At 37.2% G+C, this 21,143-nt stretch overlaps 1 protein-coding gene across 1 annotated transcript in view; it reads right to left on the bottom strand.

The window, feature by feature from the left end:
- OTOGL (otogelin like) overlaps positions 1–21,143 on the bottom strand; it is a 93,779-nt gene that overhangs the window by 52,219 nt on the left and 20,417 nt on the right. The window contains exons 15-25 of the mRNA XM_086740978.1: positions 20,706–20,851; positions 19,023–19,146; positions 17,182–17,359; positions 16,107–16,231; positions 14,088–14,297; positions 13,141–13,306; positions 11,990–12,064; positions 10,977–11,029; positions 10,117–10,279; positions 8,129–8,236; positions 6,730–6,868 (exon numbers count right to left, since the gene is read on the bottom strand). Of these exons, the coding sequence (XP_086597104.1) occupies positions 6,730–6,868; positions 8,129–8,236; positions 10,117–10,279; positions 10,977–11,029; positions 11,990–12,064; positions 13,141–13,306; positions 14,088–14,297; positions 16,107–16,231; positions 17,182–17,359; positions 19,023–19,146; positions 20,706–20,851 (1,487 nt within the window). The remainder of the gene's footprint in view (positions 1–6,729; positions 6,869–8,128; positions 8,237–10,116; positions 10,280–10,976; positions 11,030–11,989; positions 12,065–13,140; positions 13,307–14,087; positions 14,298–16,106; positions 16,232–17,181; positions 17,360–19,022; positions 19,147–20,705; positions 20,852–21,143) is intronic.

Genomic DNA, 21,143 nt, shown 5'->3' with positions numbered 1-21,143 from the left:
GATCACTGGAAAGGTTTTTGTTTTCTTTTTTTTTTTCTTTTTTTTTTGTATTTTAAGAGAAGTATATTAGAAGGTTTGAGAAAAGATCATTTAAAGTAGATTTTCTTTCTTTTCATTTACTTAGCCTTGCCTGCTTTTGTATCAGATTTAGCTTTTGCGCAGGTCACATAACTGCAATCCCTTTCTAATTAAAAATTAGATATTCTGAAGATTAAGGATTTGGGACCATTCAAATATTTGTTTCCAAGTGACACATTCTGCAACATGAGCTATTGTGAATCACAAATCAGTGGCACAGTTGGTGGTGTTAGTTTTAAATATCTAAACAGGTATTTATGTGGGACCTAACAGTATTGTTTTATTAATAAGTGCATGATAAATGTCAGTATTTTATTTTATTTTATCATAGTTGGTTATAATGATAAAGGACAACATAAGAGGGAAAAAAAAAGACAAGACATAGTGGTGATAAATTTGCCTTTTCTGAGTTCCAGCAAATGATGGCAGGAGCTAGAAAGCTGGAACTTGCACAAAGCTTTTATTTTTTTAAATATAATGAATGTGAAATGTGTTCACTTACACTGCTGAAGTTTAGTTTCTATGCATTCAGAAACAAAAATACTCATATCCTGACCTAAACCAGGCTAAATTTAATTCACAGTTCTCATAGCTCACTGACAACACCCAGAGTCAGAGGCCATAAACTGCTAAGCTACAGGTTATCCTGAGCATCCTCCCACTTCAAACACAGCAAAAGGCTTTCATTTTACTGCTGCCAACATACCATACAGCTTCCTGAAACAGCAGCACATGATGCTGATTTGTGCTCATCTTTTACTGCTGCATCAGTAGAAGATGAGCATCAACAGTCCACAAAGCTGTACCCACCAGAGGTGATCCAGCTCAGGCAGTCATTCTGAACTGCCTTTTCTGGCAGCCATCAGATTACGACATTTTAGAGTCAGTATAGCCAAAGGGCTGGTGGATGCTGAACATCAACTCAAAAGCAGAAATTCAAGGTGAAAAGGTCACTTTCTTCAAGTTGTGTGGTCGCTAAATGGCAAGGTCCTCAGAAAGAGGATCCAACTTCTGAGTCACACTATGCACACACTGCCTCCAAATTGCCATTCTCATGGCAAGAAACTTTTCCCCAAGCATTTCCTGGAAGCCCTCCATGCTAATCTGCACAAATTGAAAGAAATCTTTCCTTTGTTGGAGAATAAAAGTGATTCATTCACTGTATAATTTAATGGCCGGGAGAATCAGGTGGTGGAGAGGGAAAGGCATGTAGAGGTAATTGAGTCTGAAATCATTGATCTGGAGAAAATGGAACCAGTGTATAAATCCATTGCCAACTGTAATCAAATCTTTTGCTCACAGAAGGGGTAGAACAAATGGAAAAACAGGTACAAGCCAACATTATCTGAGCATTGTGCTTCCCAGCTGAAGACAAGGATGGAAAGGTATGTCTCCAACAGAGAGGTTGTTACTGACCCTTATAGGACTTGCAGAGACCTAGAAAAAAGAGAGCATCCAGAAAGGTTTCCTCTGAAGTTATGGATCTGATGAAAAACAAACTTGGTATTCTTTGCAACTAGAGCAGGGCAAACTATTCACAGTAAAAAATATTTTCTCTGAAATGTAGTCTCTCTTTTTTTTGGACACAAATTTGCATGCAAATTGTTGAGAAACACATCATTATTTCTACAGTTACTGTTGCTATAAATTATTTGACAAGTGTGTTAGGTTGACATATTTTGGCACATCACTTACTCATGAAATTTTGCTGTAATGTGGCTTTGAGAATTAGATATGTTAATTAAAAATTAAAGGCATTCTGATTGGAACCCTGTTACAGTTTTATTCCCTGAATAGACAAAAGTTACTTTTAGAGTCAGGTTTCCAATTTAAAGCATTTGTAATATCAAATTCAACATTATTTACTTTGCCATTACAATCTTCAGGGTCTATTAAAAGAAAATATTTGTCTTAACTGCGAATAGTCAGCTTGACAATGTTGGTTAACCATGAACCTGCAGTTTTAGTCTTCTATAGGGTGACTAACAGCAAGCAGAACGTATTAATTTTACAAACAGGCTACGAGAGAGACCATGCAAAATACTATGTCATTATATAGGTTTGCCACCTTCATGTATCTACAGACTGGCTACCTGGCACAAATGATCTTGAAAAAAGCTGCACAAAAAATTACAGATATTCAATTAGGGGAATCGGCACAAAGGCTACTTCTGCCTCCTCAGGCGTGACAAATGAGTAATTGAATAATTGTTGCTATGTATGTGATTGCTCCAGCTTATGCCCAGTTATCACTTAACAAATTTAACAATCAGGATAAATGTATCAGCAAGTAAAGGGGAAAATATTATCAGTGCATCAACCAACTTCTGTATTAAGCACTCTAATAAAAGCGTCATAAAGTAAGAGCTTTGAACTTGCCTCAAGTAACAACAGAAAGGGTATGCAAGAAAAGAACTCCCTTGCTATATTCCCCAGGGTAGATCAGGTATCTAACACTGGGAACTGCTCATTAATAGGATGAACATTTGGGAAACTGTAGTACTGGTTCACCAGATCATGCATGTTTTGTTATGTGAACCTCTGCCTTAACAAATGGGCTCTCATGTGATGTCTCCTGACCCAAAAGAGTTCCATCTGCACTTCTAATTAGTGTAACAGTTCAATTATTTGATCAAATGTCTGCTTGTTGCTTCATAATCCTCCAATACACTAAATCTGGTGATAACTTTGGCTTTAAAAGAATCTTCATGGTTGCATCAAAAAGAATAAAAAGGTGACTTAAAAATGGCCAAACTCCCAATGTCAGATGAAAAGAAGTGAAAATATTTTTCTCATCTATTTTAAAGTTAGAACTAATTCATAAAATGTGAGTACTTGAGGATGAGGGCTTAGTTCCACTGACCTCTTGGGTTTTTGTTTTTGTTTTTTTTTTTGTCATTTTCTGACCAATGGATGTATCTGTTGAACTGCTTATAAAGGGCTTTTTCATGCACCTACTGTCAAACAAAAAGGCCTCACAGATGATACTGATGTTGAAAACAAAGTTTGAAGTTTCATAATTGGCTGAAAGTTGATACTTGATCTTTCTCCCATAAGAACACAAGAGCTCCTTATTAAAAACATAGTAAAAGGTAAGGATGACTTCTTTGTTTGGTATAGTGCAATACAGTGACAAATTAAAGAGCTGTTCATCAGGTCACATTTAGGGAGGCTAACAGCCAAATCAAACGGCGAGGGCTGGTATGCTGGGAGACACGGGATTCAGATTATAGTTCTTGGACTTAACTCTACTTCTGGGAAGAACTAGTATGCCAACAAATTTATTGTAGTTACCATTTCCCTTATTGCACTGCTACAACATCTTTGTTTAGAGTATATATGATAGCAGAGACAGAGGTCCACTTCTCACAGGACAAGGATTAGTAAAAGGGAAAGGATAAAGTTATTACAGTGGTGTATATACAATATTACAACCACTTCAGCTGGTTTGATTTCAGGTGTTTGGTGAGCCTTTTACATGTTATCCATAAAAATCAGCCTTGTAACAGCACTTCAAACTGCCATTAAATCAATGGATTTTGTACTAGCAACTACCAGATGTATGATGTTCTGTAAGACCTGACAGGTGATGAACATGAAGCACACAGCACATACCCCTCATGGCAGGGTAGCTGGACTAGATGATCTTTAAAGATCCCTTCCAACCCAAACAATTCTATGATCCTTTGATTCTATTATTCAAGTTAAAAAAGATAAATAATGTTGGTTTGTAGAACAGGTAGCATGATTTCAGCGTCAAGACTGCCCTGAGCAGCTGTGCCTGCTGAGGTGTTAGGCAAGGCATTTAAACTTTTGCAACTACATGTATTTTGCCACCTTTCACCTAATTTGTTTATTTGGATAACAGCCTGTAAGAGACAGGGCTCTCTTGCATAGCTTCTGAACAAAGAGTAGTTCAAGGGAGACTTGTTATATTACTCTGATACTGCTATTTAAAAGTGTCACTGCACATGGCCACAATGTAGGGGAGGATGATCATGAAGAGACAGCTTTGGAAACCTCTGCTCTAGGACAACAGAGCATATTTCAAAAAAGAGCAGCCTGATCGTGCTATCATGTCTGCACATATAATGTAGCTTAACCACACCAATATGTGATACAACTGTGTACATGTAAATAAAAGCATATGTGAAACTGGAGAACAGATGACACTTTGGATTATCACTCAGACTGTCGCTAAGGAAGATGTCAATTACATCTGTTTCATATATTTTTCTCACATAAAATTCCATTCCTGCACAGTAGTGGCTATGCAGGAATGGAATGTAGTGGCTATGCAGTGCCTGTCTTCATGGAAGCATAGTTACAGTTATTTTTTCTGCTCACTGATTTGCATATTTCATTGTTGAATTTTGTCCTTCATTTTATCATGCAGTGTTTTCTGCCATAAGATCCTCTGAACCTTTTGGAGGTCCACCTTTGTTTCAGCTGTTCAGACCAGCTCTTTACCACAAGCATATTCTACTTCAATCCTCACACCATCTTTTAAAATTGTTTCTGAAGATGCTGAATGCAGGTTTTAGCATGGATGCCTGTGGGATGTCACTGGGATTTCTCCATTCTAAAAAATGGCTATTTATTCTTATGTTTTAATTTCTAACTTTTAATTCATTTCTCAAAGAATCTTCACTCTCACCCTATGAGAGACTAATCTCTAAAAATATTTGTTGAAATCTGGCTCCAAATGGTCTTTAAGCTAAAATACACACCTGATCATCCTCATGCATATATTTATTGACTTCATGAATAACTCAGAAGATTCATCATGCGTGAAATTTCTTTACAAAAAAAAAAAAGAGTTCTACTTTTCCCAAATTGCAATTTCTCTTTATTATAATTTCTATTAATTTCCTTCATATGTAAATCAGACATATTTGTCTGTTCCTGCCAAATTCAGCCATGGAGTCCTTTTGAAATATTTGGTTACACTGCCATCTTTCATTCCTCTGATTCCAGGATTGCACATCACACAGTTCATCAGTTCTGTGGTTTAGTTCCCTCAAATCTCTTGGGCATCTGCCATATGATCCCATCCTTTGTTTCTTTTTTTTTCCCCCTAAAACTTCTCCAAACATTTCATGGTCAAAAATAAGCCCATAAATACATCATCTGTTCTAGATAAAATTATGCAGTGCCTAATTTGTAATAAACATTTAGATCATGAAAGTTTTCCATATACTAGAGAGGAAAGAAAAATGATGAACAAATTAGGCCATACTTTCTCCCATTAGCTAAGTTTGGGGGGAAAAAAAAATTTGTAAAGCTGAAAAGGTCTGAAAAGTCTGAAAAGTAGATCTACGTAGGCAGCATTTGCGTCATTTGTGTCATCATGTTTACCTGAAGAAAGGCTGATTGGCCATGGGCCACGTGCCTTAATTATGTGGCTGCCAGCTTTATTCTTGGACTCCAAATGCTCACCATGGTTTGTTTTGGGATAGGTACTTTCTTACGCAGTAGAGTGGCAGGTGACATTTGATTGTGTAAGCAAAACATTCCAGTATCATACTAAAGTTTGAAAAAGCAACATAGATTTGTCTTACACACCTCTCTGGCTGGATGGCATAAGAATTATGAAATGACAACCCACTTTTCCGCTAATCATACAGGCATAATGGCTTTACAGGTAAAGTAACCCCTATTTTTTGCAAATTAAAGAAGGAAGGTTTGTGCAAAGGTTTATATATCTCTAAGAGTAAGAGCTCTTTTATGAGACAATATAATACATGCCAGGAGTTTATTAATTGCCAGGTATTCTTATTATCTTTACCAAACCCTTCTCTTTTTAATTTTTTTTTTAAACAAAGAAAAAAATCTAGAAGCAATCTATTTTGTTGCACAGCTGTGAATACTCTACTAAATCATACATTAAATAAACTATTTGCAGTAGTCCTTGTTGAGAAACCATGCTTTTTCTTAGGGTTAGACAGTCAAGTTTGACAGAAAATGAATATTCTTCTAAACACATTACTGTAACTCAGAAGACAGACTCTTAGCCTTAATAATAGCAACAATGATAATAAACAATAGTGTTGTTAGTAATAGAATATATTTCTAAATGTCAGTAATGGTATTTTTAAACAAAAAAAAGGCTAGCAATATACTGTAAATGAGGATTGTTAGCATGTAGCTGCCAGACAATCTCAATGAAGGATTTCATTGTTGAATTATGAAATCATTGTGTTTGATATTATTATACACATTCGCTCCAGATCTGATGCAGATCACATTCAAGAAGGATTCCAAGCAGCCTCAGAGGTCATTGTTAACCCTCTGCGAAGCAGAGTTTATAGAAAATTATTAAATAAATCTATAGATTATGCCTAGTTCTAGAACAGTGTCTATAGTGTTATTCTTTGCTCATTGTGATGAAAGCATGGTTAAGGTAGAATGGAAAACATTGCCTTCTGTTTTTCTCTAGACCCCATAGATATGTAAGGACACACCCATTTACCATTGTCAAATGGCTGAGCACTAAACGTCGTTTTACAGATTCTTCCTTTCAGACACATCTGTTCTGCACCTGTTTTCTTAATGTTTGTTTCTATAGACCATCTCCCACTGTTCAAAATACTTGCCCACTCACGGAATCTTTCACTTGGACACATGAAAATGTATGAGCAATCCTCCTACCTTTAGCAGGTAAGCTTGGCAGTCACTGACATAGTCATACTCCAGTCCATCAAAGGTATAATAATGTCGATCTCCATAAATAGTGCATACAGCAGGACAGGGGTAACTGGTGCAATTGAATACCCCTCTCCGACAAACACTGTAAGGAAAAATAACAATCAGTATCTTCTCACAGCAGGGTCATTTTCTTTTTATTTTCAATAAGAAGTTTTCTCGAGTTTTTTATTTCAAGTCATACAGAAATTCATGAAAGGAAGCAAACTCTCAGATCTTGAAACACAGCGCTATTCTGTGGATTGCTTCTGAAGTTATTGGTGATGCCATGGCAGAAAAGTGTTGAGCATTCTGCCATCAATATGTATGTACAATGAAAATGCATAAGAAATGAATGCAAAGTCTTAACATTTTTATGGCTTGTGCAAATATTTCCATCACTTCCTCCAGTAAAGATAAGACATGCTCATTCATAAAACCTCAATATTATTTCTTTCCTTAATAAACTTTGTTTCAAATCCACACATATTCAATGGAACCTCTAATTGCTACTTGTAAGATTTCAGGGTATCCGACAAGTACAGCATGAGTTTAAGAAATAAGTGGTGGGATTATTGTGGGATTATTTTTCCTGTCAGCTACATTCAGTGACTTACATGAATTTGTGTCAGAGAGTACTCACAGCCTCTAGCTTTGCTTGTCTGAGTGTAGAAGCTCAGCTGATTTGCCAATGAAGTTTTTAACTGAGTAAAAGCTGCCATTCTAAACTTTTTTTAAATTATTAAACATATACTTAACTTAAGACAGATATTTTGGCTAGCAAATTTTAATGGACAAAAAACTGTTTTGTGTCAGTATGAGTCAGGTAAGGCTCCTTAAAAAGACGAGGGGCGCGAACTCATTTTCCCAATCTAATGCTTTTTAATTGCACTTTTTTTTTTTTTTTTATTGCCCATCTTGTTCCTATATAGTCACTCATGCTGACTGGACTGCAGCATAGCTCACACTGCAAACAATCTGGTTCCAAAAGGAGCAGACTATTTACCACTGTCATACATTTAATTTATCTTTTTTTCTGCTTGGTTGACTTTCATGATATTCTATTCTCCAAAATGCCAAATGTCTTTTCTTTCAGAGATTAACTGATAAGCGTGGAATCAAGCATTTGTTCCTGACTGCTTTTTAACTTCGATATCTTCTGCTTTCTTTTCAGACCTGAAGAAGCACTCACTCAAAAGTCTGCCTACTCTTCTATTATTGAGTCTAATGGAAGATATATCCTGTAACTGTCTATATACAAGCATATACATTTTTTTTTCGATGTATTCAACACCTTTTCTGTATCAGTTTCACTTTGTGGCTAGACTGAGATGATTGGGAAGTATGGAAAGTGCATATCACTCACCAGGTGTAACATGGTGTAGCTATCACTTCTCCTGACAGAAATTCTCTGTCTTTCCAGGTGCATGGACAACTGTCAGGAATATAACATTTCCCTCTATGTTCAGCCATCCTTCAAAATAAAAGAATTAATAAGATGAATGCGTAAATTCACAAGTAGATCAACATAACTGAACGTGTAGCATATTGTCTAAAACCCACCAAGGGCAACCGGTCTTCCATCCAGCCAAGGACAATTGTTTCAGCAGGAAAAGCTGTCTGAATCAAATGATGTCCACTGTGCATAGCTGGACACCTCACAAAGCTCACAGCTGCGGCTCTCCTTCTGCCTCAAAAGGGGTGTGTGGTGTGGGGCAGCAGCCCCTATGCAAGAGCATAGATAGTGTCAGTACTCCTCCCTGCAAACTGCAGAGCATTTGTGTGTTACGCAAACTGCTGAGGCTGCAGCTGAGCTGCCCTTCCTTATTTGCTTCTCTCTCATCCCCCTGTCCCAGGGAAGCAGCCAGGCTGATGTGTCTGCTTCTCTGTGCAGAGCAGAAACCGTCCTGTTCTGAGCACAGGATAGCGAGCTGGGCTATGGCAGCTGTTGCAGAGTTAGCAGGACAAAAGAAACACAGTTTTGCTAAGAGTGGTGGTGGAGGTTATCTGCCTACCCTGGGGAAGTGGAAACCACTAACCAGGTTAAGACAAAACAGTGGTATGTAATGCAAAAAGTGGTAAATCTAATTAGATTATGAGTAAGTGACCCAGAGATGTGGTTAACCACTTTTTGCTATCTCCTCATTTCCATCTGCTTAGCAACATTAACTTTAAAAAAAAAGTTTCTGACACTCCCAATGCTGCTGTACAGGGGAGCAATTCCTGCAGTTGTCGTTGCAACGCACAGTCGAGAGTACAGAGATGTTTTTTCAAAGTATAATCTTGAGATTGTCACACTTGAACTTGAATTTAAAAGAAACATACATCTAGAATGGATGAGTTGGGTAGGTCATTTAGAGTCTCTGTCAATGGAAGTTAAAATTCTGCCAAGAATAACATAGGTATTGCTGATGCTACCTAAGGGCAGGAGAATAACTTAGCTCCATGAGGTCCCTTTCCATACTACTGTTCTGTACTCCTGTAATTCAACTTATCCGGTTACATCTCCAGCTCAGTGTAAGGGTGACTTTCAATGTATCTTTGGGTGATAAATTTACAGTCATTCTCAGCTCATTTCTCTGTGAAATTTTGAGCTACTGTAGTCATTTTTTGTAGCATACCAGAGACTTTCAGGGTTTCTTACTCTGTCACCTCTTTAACTACTGACTAAAAGAACCACAAGCTGTTGTGCAATAATTTTAACAATACAAAACGTAACATTTTTACTTTAAGAGGATCATTTTTTGCATACTAGAGTCCATCCTGTCATGGGTATCCAAAGGGAAAGGTTTCAATACCATGCACAAGCTGCTTTAATTTGTGAGCACCATAAATACCCGGAATGCTAGAATAATAGCATAGGTTAGACAATTACTTGGGCACAGTAATAGGTGAGACAATTACTTGGGCAGTAAGCAGGAACACAGATGGTTTACATTATGATTTTTTTTTTGTCACATTTTCTTCTACACTCAAATAAACTATACTGTGAAATGATGGGAATCATCTCCTGTCCAGAGTTCCAAATACTAGCCAATTGGACTCGTAGAAAGCTGGATATCCCATGGGATAGTGGAATCATGGTCTCAGGATGGAGAAACTTTGGGACTCCAACTGAGGAAGCATTATAGCATGGAGCCTCACACCAGCAGAAAGGAGAAAAGGGTTGTCAGAGACAAAAGAAAGAATTGGCCTTTTAACTGTGACTGTATATCTGCAAAAATTTATAGAACAATAGTTTCAAAATTAGAGGTGTGATACCACTGGAATTTAAAAAGCAAAAAAGATATGCAGAGTTAAACTGTGAAAAACATGTATATGGTTGGTGCTCCAGGTTTTGCTGCCAAAGCTTACCCAGGGGGGCAAATGCAGCCACTTGCACAGGGTGGTGAGGGGACACAGGAGAAGTTCATGGCAAGGTTCGCACAAGAGATCCCGCAATTCACACCGGCTGCTGGTAATCCAGGCACAGGAGATCTGCAGTCATAGTAGATTTTTCCTTCAGGGCATACGTGAACTTCAAATGCAAAATGCAAGTTAAATGAGATCAAGTGCTGTTTTACACTGAAGGTTTTTTATTTTTTTTTGTTCACAATCTGTTTATTTTAATGCACAGTTAGCCTACATTACAGTACACATAAGAATACAATCTGAATAAAAGTCTACAACTTCATTTGTATTGCAGAGATGTAAAATTAATATATGTGTTAATGTAAAAAAAAAAAACTTAATATTAAGCATCTGGATCTATGCATCTTGGATCTGATACACAGCCTGTTCTTAAAGATGGAGTAATTATGCCTTAGGTAGTCAGAATCTTTAGAAGTGGCATAATTTTCAGTGTACTGAAATCCCTTCTAAATCCATTAGAAATTAATTAAAAATTTACTTTCTAGAAATCAACATCTTAAGACTTCCTGAACATGGATAGTGAGCCTAATTTTAGGGATTCCCGTGAGAACATATTGACCTACACCTCACATCTAATTATTTATTTTTTTAATTTCCTACGTGACTTAATAGTACAATTTGTGCTACTGAAAATAGGAAAAGAAAAAAACCAAGAGAGCTTGTGCTCCTAACCTGCTATTTTAAATATGTTATAATGTTAAGTATCTCATAATGAAAATACATACGAGGAGAAAACCAAATGACTATTCAATGTCAAAAACTTTTTCCATGCAATTATAATATGAGACAAGATCATAAATTACCTGTATTTTCTGTAGTGGCTTCAATACATTTCACTGTTCCATTCAAACACTGGCTGGAAAAGAAAAGAAAACCCATCTTTATTCAAGGGGAAAATATTTTGTGGTCACCATGTTAAAAAAGATAATACAACTTAACCCAATTTAAACAACAGAAATCAGGAGGAGAAGGAGGATTAAAACCTGAAAGCATGCGCTCTGACCAACATTTTGTTGGTGTTTTCTAACCGCTGATCTGTAATGAGGGCCCAGATGCACAAAGATGTTTATGTACTATTTAATTGCCTGACTCTCACTGAAATAAAAAAAGAAGCCACGTATGTCAACCTCTCTGGGAACGCAGGGCCAGGTGATTCAGGATGCTGGCAGTGTAACACAAAACCTTATCCGACTTGGTGAATATGGAAGGATGAAGTATGCAAATTCCTTATTGCACAGACGTTAGGATATACAGCTTGATTCTTCTTATGTTACGACAGAATTGCAGAAAAACACAGTTGACAATAAACCTAGTCAAGCCACAGGCGTGATTTTAAATCAGCAGGTTGAGAGCGTTTCTTGTAAAATGAACAAGTTTGACCAGGAAACCTGGGAGGCTTCCCCACTTGTTTCTGTGAGCTCAGGATTCCATCATGAATTAATAATACAAAATGACTCAAATACAGCTCCCTGCAAGCCTTTGTTTGAAAGACTTTCCAAAATAGAATCGGGTTGTTTATTCTTCCAAAACCATCCTCATACTGCTATTATAACGCCCCCAGGTTTACGAACGGGACTACGACCTCTAGGTGAGTGTTCTGGGTCCATGCCTTATAAAATTTTCCAGGTATCCTGTTGTTAAAATAAGCAGGTATGTAATTCAATTTATATTAGGCTCCCTTTTACTAAGTGTGGGGAAAAAAAAAAAAAATCTTGATACAATAGACGTTCATTCCATGTGAAAAAATTCTCAAGGCTTTTGAGTAGCATCCAAACTGTGATACGTGAAAGAGAAAACTGTTGGAGCTCAAACCTACCAGGAGCCTGTTGGTGTAGGGAGGGTTTCTCCAGGCTGGAGAGCTTTGCCCTTGTAATGACAATGACAGGCAGATCTGTTAAAAGAACATTTATGCATACAAAAGCAAGATGAAATGAGATTTAAAGGGCAATCCATTTATCAAGCTGTTATAATAAGCAGGCCTTGTAATTCATTAACTCAATCTTTATATTTGCAATATACTTCTAAAGGCAAAAACTCAAGGGTGACACTGACTCTATTGGAGTCAGTGGCAAAACTCCTCCTCTGTTCATCAAAGCCAGGACTTTCCTCAATCTCTGTATTATTTATTTGCTATTTCTGTGCATTAGTCTTATAGAAATAAGTTTTTCTTCCCAGTTATGGTAGTATGGCTACATGTAGTTCCCATTCAAAGTACTGTCAAAATTACGGGACAGAGAAATTATTGCAAAATCCATTAACTCTGTCTGTGGTAAGAGCCAGATGAGATAGAAGTAGCAACAGAATTCCCTAGAAACCATGCAAAAATATGGGAATACCAAGTTACCTCACACTCTTTAATAATTTGAAGAATTCTTTATCCCAACAGTATGAATTTTACTGATCTTTCAAAAATATACGTCACAGTGAACAGCAATAACTCTGTATAATCTTGAATACTCACTCCAGTTTTTAATTCAGTACCTGAAATCAGTAACTGCCCATGGTGGTAAGCTGTAAAATTTCAGTACACAGGGTACAAAACCTATTTCCTTTCATTTCCTTCCATTTAACTGAAAGGGTTTGCATTGTGAGACAGAAAAAAGACACTCTCTTGATACTATTCCTGACATTATGGATTGCTGCTATGAGATTCCTTCTCATTTCTTCTTAAGTGATAACAACAAGGTTTTAATGTGAAAATGCTTTCCCATGATTTAAAAAAGTTTCATCACCCTTCTCTAAAGCAGTGTGACATGTCTTCTCTGAAGTGCAGTAGATGGCTGTACATACGGTAGCAGATGAAGCCCCACTATTGATTAGTACAAAAGAATATGAAATCTTCACATATTGCTTGCTATCCTGTTTAGGCAGTCTACATCTTGAGGTAAACAGCAGAAGAACTACTTTAAATCTTGCTGGAAAGAGGAAAATGTGCCTATGCATATGTTCTGTTTTCTTGTGACTTACATTGATACACAAAAGTTGACTGACTCTTCAAAATATTTCCCATCAGGACAATTACATCCTTCTGCACAGTCATCATCACAGATATTTGCCATAGAAAGTGAAGCACAGGAGTGTTTACAAAAAGAAGAGCACTGATGATAAAGCATACCACTGTGACACATCACAGCTGGAGGAGAGGAGAGAGAAGGGAGAAAAACATACTCTTAAAATGTGAAAAATAGAAAACAAAGCAGTATATCATGGGAGTGCAAAACAGCAAAGCAAAATATTCTCTTGCTGCACTGAGGCGAATTAAAATGCATGAGAAAAATATGCTATTTTACTAATTTCTTAAGTTAGAAATGTTTAGGTTCAGGTGGGTTTATGTCAGACAATTCCTTGGCTGGAGTTGTCTATTTTGTAAGCTGTAAGTGTCTATTCTTTGTGTGTGTGAGTGTGTGTGTGTGCGTGTGTGTCTATTTAGTAACTCAGGTTTCCAAGAGAGGAATGGTCCAGTTGAGGCATTGCTCTATGGTTTAGAAATGCCTTGTTTTGAATCATCGTTATATCCTACTTGGCAAATTACTGCCCACTCTGCCCTGCCCGCCCTGGAGAGCCCCTGCCACTCTGACTTGCCTTCCCTTAGAGAGCAGCCCTGTTCCTGCCACTCCCTGACTACTTTAGCCTAATAGGGGCTTCCATATGACTTAGGGGTTCAAAGTAAAATATTTAAATTCTGTCTGTAGGCAATGGAAAGGGACAAGCACCCCTTGTGAGGCAGCCTAGGGTCCCTGACTCAGGTGCTTAACATAAAGGTTATTAGCGTTCTCCCCTGAGTATGTCATTAGCTCATGGCACAATTCTAGTTTCCAGCAAAAAAGGTCAACCTCTGTACTTTGCAGAGTGAATTATATTTGTAGAACTTTACACATTTCTAAAAGATACTCCATTCTGCAAATGTTACTCACCACAGTAAGAAATATGAGATCTGAAGTCAACAACAACCCCGTGCTTGCCACAGACATAAGCATAGTGAGCCAAAGCGTTACACAAACAGCTGCTTCCACATTTGCACGCGTCAAAGCGGCATAGCTGGTAGTATAATCCTGGACTGATGTAGGCATGGCAGGGTGCAAAAACTTCCTGATTGATGATATCACAGTGAGATGCATACCCAGCTAAGAGAAGATGACATTGTTTTGACCAGATCCATTTTAATAGAACAGTTAGTCAAATTAATAGCACAGAATATTAAAACCAAACATCACAAGTTGTGCAACAAAAACTTGTATACAATGTCTTTCTGCAAATTCTATAGTTTAAAACTGATATTGTAAGCAACTTCCTCAACAATAAACTCCACTTAAGATAAAAATAACTATATAAAACCAGTTATGACTTCCTCTACTAGTGCAGGAAACTTAAATGGCAAAATAATGTATTTCAAAAGAGTTAGTTAGAAGAGTCCTCCAAAGCTTGGAATATGTTTATTCCTACTTGATGTTTCATTTAGCTTTGAAATCAGCAATAGCCATATACTTGGCATGTGGACTTAGGAAGCACTACAAACTGAAGCTCGAGGGCATGCAAGTCCCAAGCTGGCCATATACCTTTTAGGGCCAACAGATCTTCCTCCTACCACTACCATCACAAGTGGTGGAATATCTCAGGAACACTGAGATAGTGTGGATCACATTTAAGCGACTTTTGCTGCTAAAAGAGTGTCCCTACTCTTCATCCTTTCTGTTCCTTCCCACATACACACCGACACAAAGATTTCTCTCAGTAAAAACAAAGATGTCTCTCAGTAAACTAGATTCATGGAGTGAACTTGACTTGGCTGAAAAGTAATCTGACAAAATAAGTAAACAATCATTTCTTTTTCAGTTGCATCAGATTAAGATCATCACAGACATGGAAAAAATGCTTGTTCTGGCACAGCACAGGTGGTGGCATGAAGCAGGACCACTTACTCAGGAACTGCTTTTTCCAGTGATGATTATAGGATCACAGGAAAATTCAGGCTTGAAGGGACCTCAGAAGGTCATGTAGTCCACCGTCCTGCCCTAAGCAGCCTACATTTATGTCAAACTCCACCTTCACTGAGGAAGCACAAAACTGAAGGTGAGGCATGAAGTATTTGGAGAGAGCTAACTTTGCTGAGAGGTACTGCTTTAGAAGACAGCCAATGCTGAAGGCATAAAAAGTCTTAAAATGTCGCAGATTCTTAAAGGTTTATCATTAGTCTAGGCTTGCTTCCACAGGATCCAAATATGGCCAAATCTGACCTCCTTGGTGAGGCCATATGTCTGAAACATTAAAAATATTTGACTAAATTCTGTCAGAATTGGCAACTACTGTCTACCCATTGTCTTCATTAATTGAGAAGAACAGCAACATGGAAAGGAGGATACAGTGAAAGTTCAATGCAAAACATAGGCACATCAACCAGCCAAAACTAAATCTTTACTCAGAAATTTGAACAAATCCACGGATTTCAGATTGTTGGTGTCAGTTTTTGTCAGAGAGCATAGATGGAGGATAACGAAGCTTTTAATGCAGCTTTTTAAGCATGGAGAAGCCAGAGACTGGACTTCTGTCTCGGCAAGACACTGTCTCCTGTACTTTCTTTGTCAATCTACATATGTGCATCACATCATTCCTCTTGACTGGCATAATTTACAGGACTACAGAGAGTGTTCCTCCTAGCATTCTGCATGTATATTAGATGGCAGAATTTAGGACTCATGGCCAGTACACCCAGCATTAAATGATCATCTAGCTTGTATTTACAAAGGACTTGCTTCTTTTTACATGCTAAATGTACGGAAAGAATGGATTTTGCCAAAAAAGAAAAAGAAAAGAAAGAGTGCACATCTAAAGCTGAAGTTGAAATACATGTATGTCCAACTCATTCACAGAGAAAACAAAAAATGACCCATAATAAGAAGATACAGCTAATTCCAAACTCCCATGTGAAAACATACCATTTTGCTGATTAACATTGCAGGGATCAACCACAGGAATATTGATTGGCATAGAACAAGCTGAGGAAACCTTCCATGCATTGGCATGAAGTTGTGGGGTCCCTTCTATCATCCCCGCTGGAGAACTGAAAAGGAAAAGATCAACACTGCAAGCATCCTGCCGACCTTACGGACTACATGGGTGAGGATGCAAGTACATCAAAAAGCCCTAGATGCCTAGTCACATTGAACATTCAACGTGTCAAAAGAATTTCTGTCTGTGAGGTATAAAAGAAGAGAGGACATGTGAAGATTTTTCCTCAATATTCTACTGATGCAAAAATATTCTTTCTTACACTTGAAGTCTGCCCTCACTCACACTTAATTCAAGTACTCTGAAATCAGCTGGAGGAGGCATTAATAAGAGGAAAATTTGGCCTTTATTTGAGTACATACATTCAGTGTAATGTCAAAAGTTTGACTTGTTAACTAATTTCAGTGTTCTAGAGAGGGGCTGTTTGCATTTTGATGCTTTTTTTCACCAAGTATTTCAAAAGTATTTATTGTTGCTAGAAACGTTTTGTGATATTCTAGCTTGAGGAACTTTGAAGGGAATGAAGTAAAAGAGTAAGGAAAGTATGGCCTTCTAATTAAACTATTCCTATGTTTCAGAATTACATTTTTTTCCACTGAAATTTGATACAGGAAAAAGAAATCAAGCAGTAGTAAGTGTTAATTGGGTAAGGATGATACTAGTATTATTCACTCTTTTTGTCAGTGCTCATGTATTTGCCCTGAAAATAAAGGAGCAGCAGGGAGGAAAAGAGTGCATTCAAGCAATATCATCATCCAATAAATTCTATAAATAATATGGTAATTTTCTAGAATAACTTAGCTAAACATCTTAGAATGACTCAGCTAAATTTATGAGTTTCATTTTAAAAGTGACTAACATTTTAATTAAGTGACTTTATGTTGGTTAGTTTAATAAAGTATGAGCATATTAATGAAATGAAATAATCAGATTATTCCATTCAATAAAATTTTTCACTTGTTATTAAACAAACACAATCTAAACGTACAATATGCAACTTACAGAAAATCATCTCTTAAGTTCCCATTGTACGTTCCACATAGTCCTAATGTTCTTCTCTTCCAGCCAACATCAACTTGAACATAGATCCTCTCTCCATCTTTAGCAAACAGTATCTTCAAACCAAAACTAGTTTTCAGTTGAACAAAGAAAGAAGATATATTCTGAATTTCAATAGCCCCTGCATATAGCAAAAGAAAAAGAAAAACAAAGTCACTGAAATCCAACTTCCAGGTTGTATTGGTTCACCCCTTAAACAAAATAGATTTTGAAAACTCAAAATAAAATGATAAACTATGCACAACCTCACCTGCAGCCAAATAACCTCACCTCACCCGTTCTCCATCTGAACTTATGAGACTGCGTATCTTTTTCGTTAGCAACACAAATCAGGAACTGCAACTACTGTCAACAGTAAAAAATCTCTCACTTTTCTGTACCTGTGAGTTATCCAGAAACCTCTCTCGTGTTCCATTTTTTTAGAAGAAGGCAATGCAACAGCATGCCTCTGGCAATGAGAAGACAAGACAAGAAACTGCTTATTTCTTAGTCTCCTCTGTTATAAGATTAATTAACAGATGTCTGTAAAGTGTATTGCAATCTTTAGGCAGAAGGTTCTCTCTTACTACTATTGATATGACATCAGTATAGCTCCTTCCTTAGACTACATGTGAATTAAGGCCCTATCAAATTCTCAGTTTTCCTTCCCAGCAAATCCATTATGTGAGGAAATGGAGGTTTCACAGTCAGAGCATTCATTTGCTACAGATTGTTGGGCTACTTGCAGCTGCAGGCTTAAAGCATATCTGCCTTCACAAGCAGCCTCTACACATGCACACATTTGGTGCCTAAACAGAGAAGAGGCGGAAAAAATGCTTATGTGAGCTTAAGGATGTTCTTAGCTGTTAAGACTTACTAGATACACCCAATTATCAAGAATATGACACTGAAATATTTGTCATAGATTATATTTGTCGCAGACTATGGGAAGGAACAAGAAAGTGAATAGGGACTGATTCAAAAGACATAAAATGAAATCATAAATGAAATTATGAAGCAGAACCGTCAACATAAGTGAAAGTATAACTGAGCTATGAAACTCATTGTCATAGGAAGCTGTGAATGTCAAAAGCAGAACTGTGACTGGACAAATTCAATGAAAAAAAGACACAGCTTCAACCACCAGCGGAGAACTTCCTAAACTCTTTTTTTTGCCAGAGGCTGGGAAAGGATAGGGGAACTCCCACTTTACTCTTTCAAAAAGAGGCTAAAAATCCAGTAAGAATTTACTACCGGTCACTATAAGACAAAAAATTTAGCAATATCATTTCCACCTTCAGTGGTTAATTTTATAACATCCTTTTAAGGCTGATTTATTTTACTATCCTTTCCAAAAAGTTGAAGTAATCTGCCTGAAATCGCAACATAAATCAGCACTGAAAGCAAGGTAGATCCCATAAAGCACATAGATTCTATTCCATGCCATTTATTACAAAAAGCTTTAATCAAGCTAGACCTTAACATCAGCATCAAGATTATTTCCAGCCTCTCTTCACCTCTCTTCTTTTTCTTATCTCCTCCCCCCTAAACACAAACAAAATTAGTGGAATTTCTAGGTACTCTGCAAGATAAGAAATGAGGGCATAATAAAGGACTCTATTTCACAGGCTGAAAAACTACATTTTTAGAACCATTACTAAGGTTATAAGAAGTAAATGATTGTACATTTCATAAGTTATCTTTGAAGAAATTCCTTTTATAGACAGATATTATTAAAACTCTTTGGAGCATATAAAAGAAAAAAATGTGAACCCTGGTAAAATTCAACTCCATGCACTTCTTACCATTAAGGTTAAAAATTTGGCTAGGGCCAGTTTGGACTTGACCATATCTCGTGAGAGTTACTTGTTTGCTCACATCATCTTCAGGAACTAGTGTTATAGACTCAATGCAGGCGTGGTCAAAGTTCTAAGTAGAAACAAGTTTCACCATTGGAAACAGGCAAAGATATTAATATTACCATGGAAAGCAAAAACAAAAAAAAAAAAATCAGTTGTATAGAAAGAAAATACCAGAACAGTCATCAGGTAAATAAGTTTTAAACTATCACTCAAAGCATTAAACAGAGCACCCAAAATTGTATGGAGAACACAATAAAACATTGCATATGCGTATAAGAGCAAGGAGAATACATTTTAGCTATTATGGCAGTCTAGTAGTAAGTGGGAAGAGGTCCTCAAGTACTGATACTAAGTTCAAAAGGCCATGCTTGCATGGCCACCCTGGGTACTCCTCATTGCTGGGTTAACCAGTGTTTGAGCAAGAGTCTGACCTTGTCTATATCAAGCTGGTGCAACCAGAGCCTGAATGCAGCAATGCAGGAGAAAGAAGCTATCACACACATGAAGGTGCTTCTCACTTTGAAACATAGTTATGATCTCTGACTGCAGAACAAAAGGATATAATTTCTCCAGAACTATACTACAATAATTTATAAATATCTGACTATCAAAAAATAGTGACTTATAAACTAACTCACACCCATCGTTTCAGAGTGCTATCCAGGCAGAATTCATGAACTTAAGTACAGGACAAAAGGTGACACATATTAAACTTAAGGCAAGCATCTTATGCTCCCTAGGGTCCCTATGTTTTCACCTAGAAACTTTCCAAGGTGCCTAGAGCTGTGCTAAGGGTCGTTTCCAGTAGCATCCTTGTCTCTCAGTGGCTACCTAACCAAGCATTTCATGATTGAGGCCACCTGAAATGCAGAAACAAGAGTCTCAACACCTATGCAGGAGAAGCAGGTGCTTAGAAAAAAAGGCAAAGGCACCAGCTCATAGACAAGCTTTTGAAGGGACCTGAGAGACAGTCTCATAGCAGGGCAGCTCCAGTGCATCATTCCCTGCTGATGACTTCAGACACCCCAGCCATCAGCACATGGTCAGCTGTGAGTCACAGTCTCAGAGCCCCTTCTCCTGAGAGCCTAGGTGACTAATCACATCATGAAATCCAGTATCGCAGAGAAGTACTTTTTATAAGCACCTCTATTCATAAAGCCTGTTGTTGGATACCTGCCAAAATGCTTTCAAACAAGTATGTGTGGTGGCTAGTCTCTTCCATAAAAGGCATTGTTCCATCAAATTAAATATGCTATAACTTATAAAATAAAAGCTAACAAAAAAAAAAAAAAACTCTTGCCTAACTAGCAGTATGTTAAACCTGTTCAGTCCTGCCAGCAAGATCTTTTCTAGAGCCTAAAACATCTGTTTGTACCATAGCCAAAGATGTATATACTTCTTTAATGTGCATAAATTAATAACTCTCTAGACTTTATCCCTCTAAATATACAATTGATTTTACAAAGGGCATACAACATGCAGCAATACAACTGCTTACAAAAAAAAAAAAAAAAGCTGTAAAATGGTTTCAATTTGTATTTTCTGTTAAACATAATCCAGCATGTAGATTGCCTGAAATATAGATGGACACATTTGTTGTCAATGTTCAACAAAAATGTGACTTACCTGTCCACAAGGCACTTTCTGTAAAGTGATTGTGAATTTGTCTTTCCCGGTGCCTTTTACCAAAATGTACTGGCAAATGCCAAGAAAGGTAAAATGACGTCCATCAAACGTTGTGAAATGAGAGCTACCTGTGATGGAGCACTCAGCTTGAGAGAAAAAAAAATAAACAAGAATGTTCACTTGCATAAGAACGTATCATTATTCTGTAAATGACGGAAGAGAGATAAGTAAGAAACTTTCTCTTTCTTTCTAAGCACATGACCAAGGCTAACTTGAATCTATCTAGCTATTATGGCATTTGGAAATAAAATATGTTAAATGCACCTATTTCTATCAGATACCATCTCATATTGCACACACTGATATGCAGCATCTTTTGGTTCTAACTAGATTATATGCCTTTGAGTCATGAGTTCTCTAAAATACAAAAGAGTTTTC

This window comes from Chlamydotis macqueenii, chromosome 1 (genome assembly GCF_036417535.1).
Source record: "Chlamydotis macqueenii isolate bChlMac1 chromosome 1, bChlMac1.mat, whole genome shotgun sequence".
Classification (NCBI taxonomy): Eukaryota; Metazoa; Chordata; class Aves; order Otidiformes; family Otididae; genus Chlamydotis; species Chlamydotis macqueenii.
This window is presented reverse-complemented; position numbering and strand designations above follow the sequence as displayed.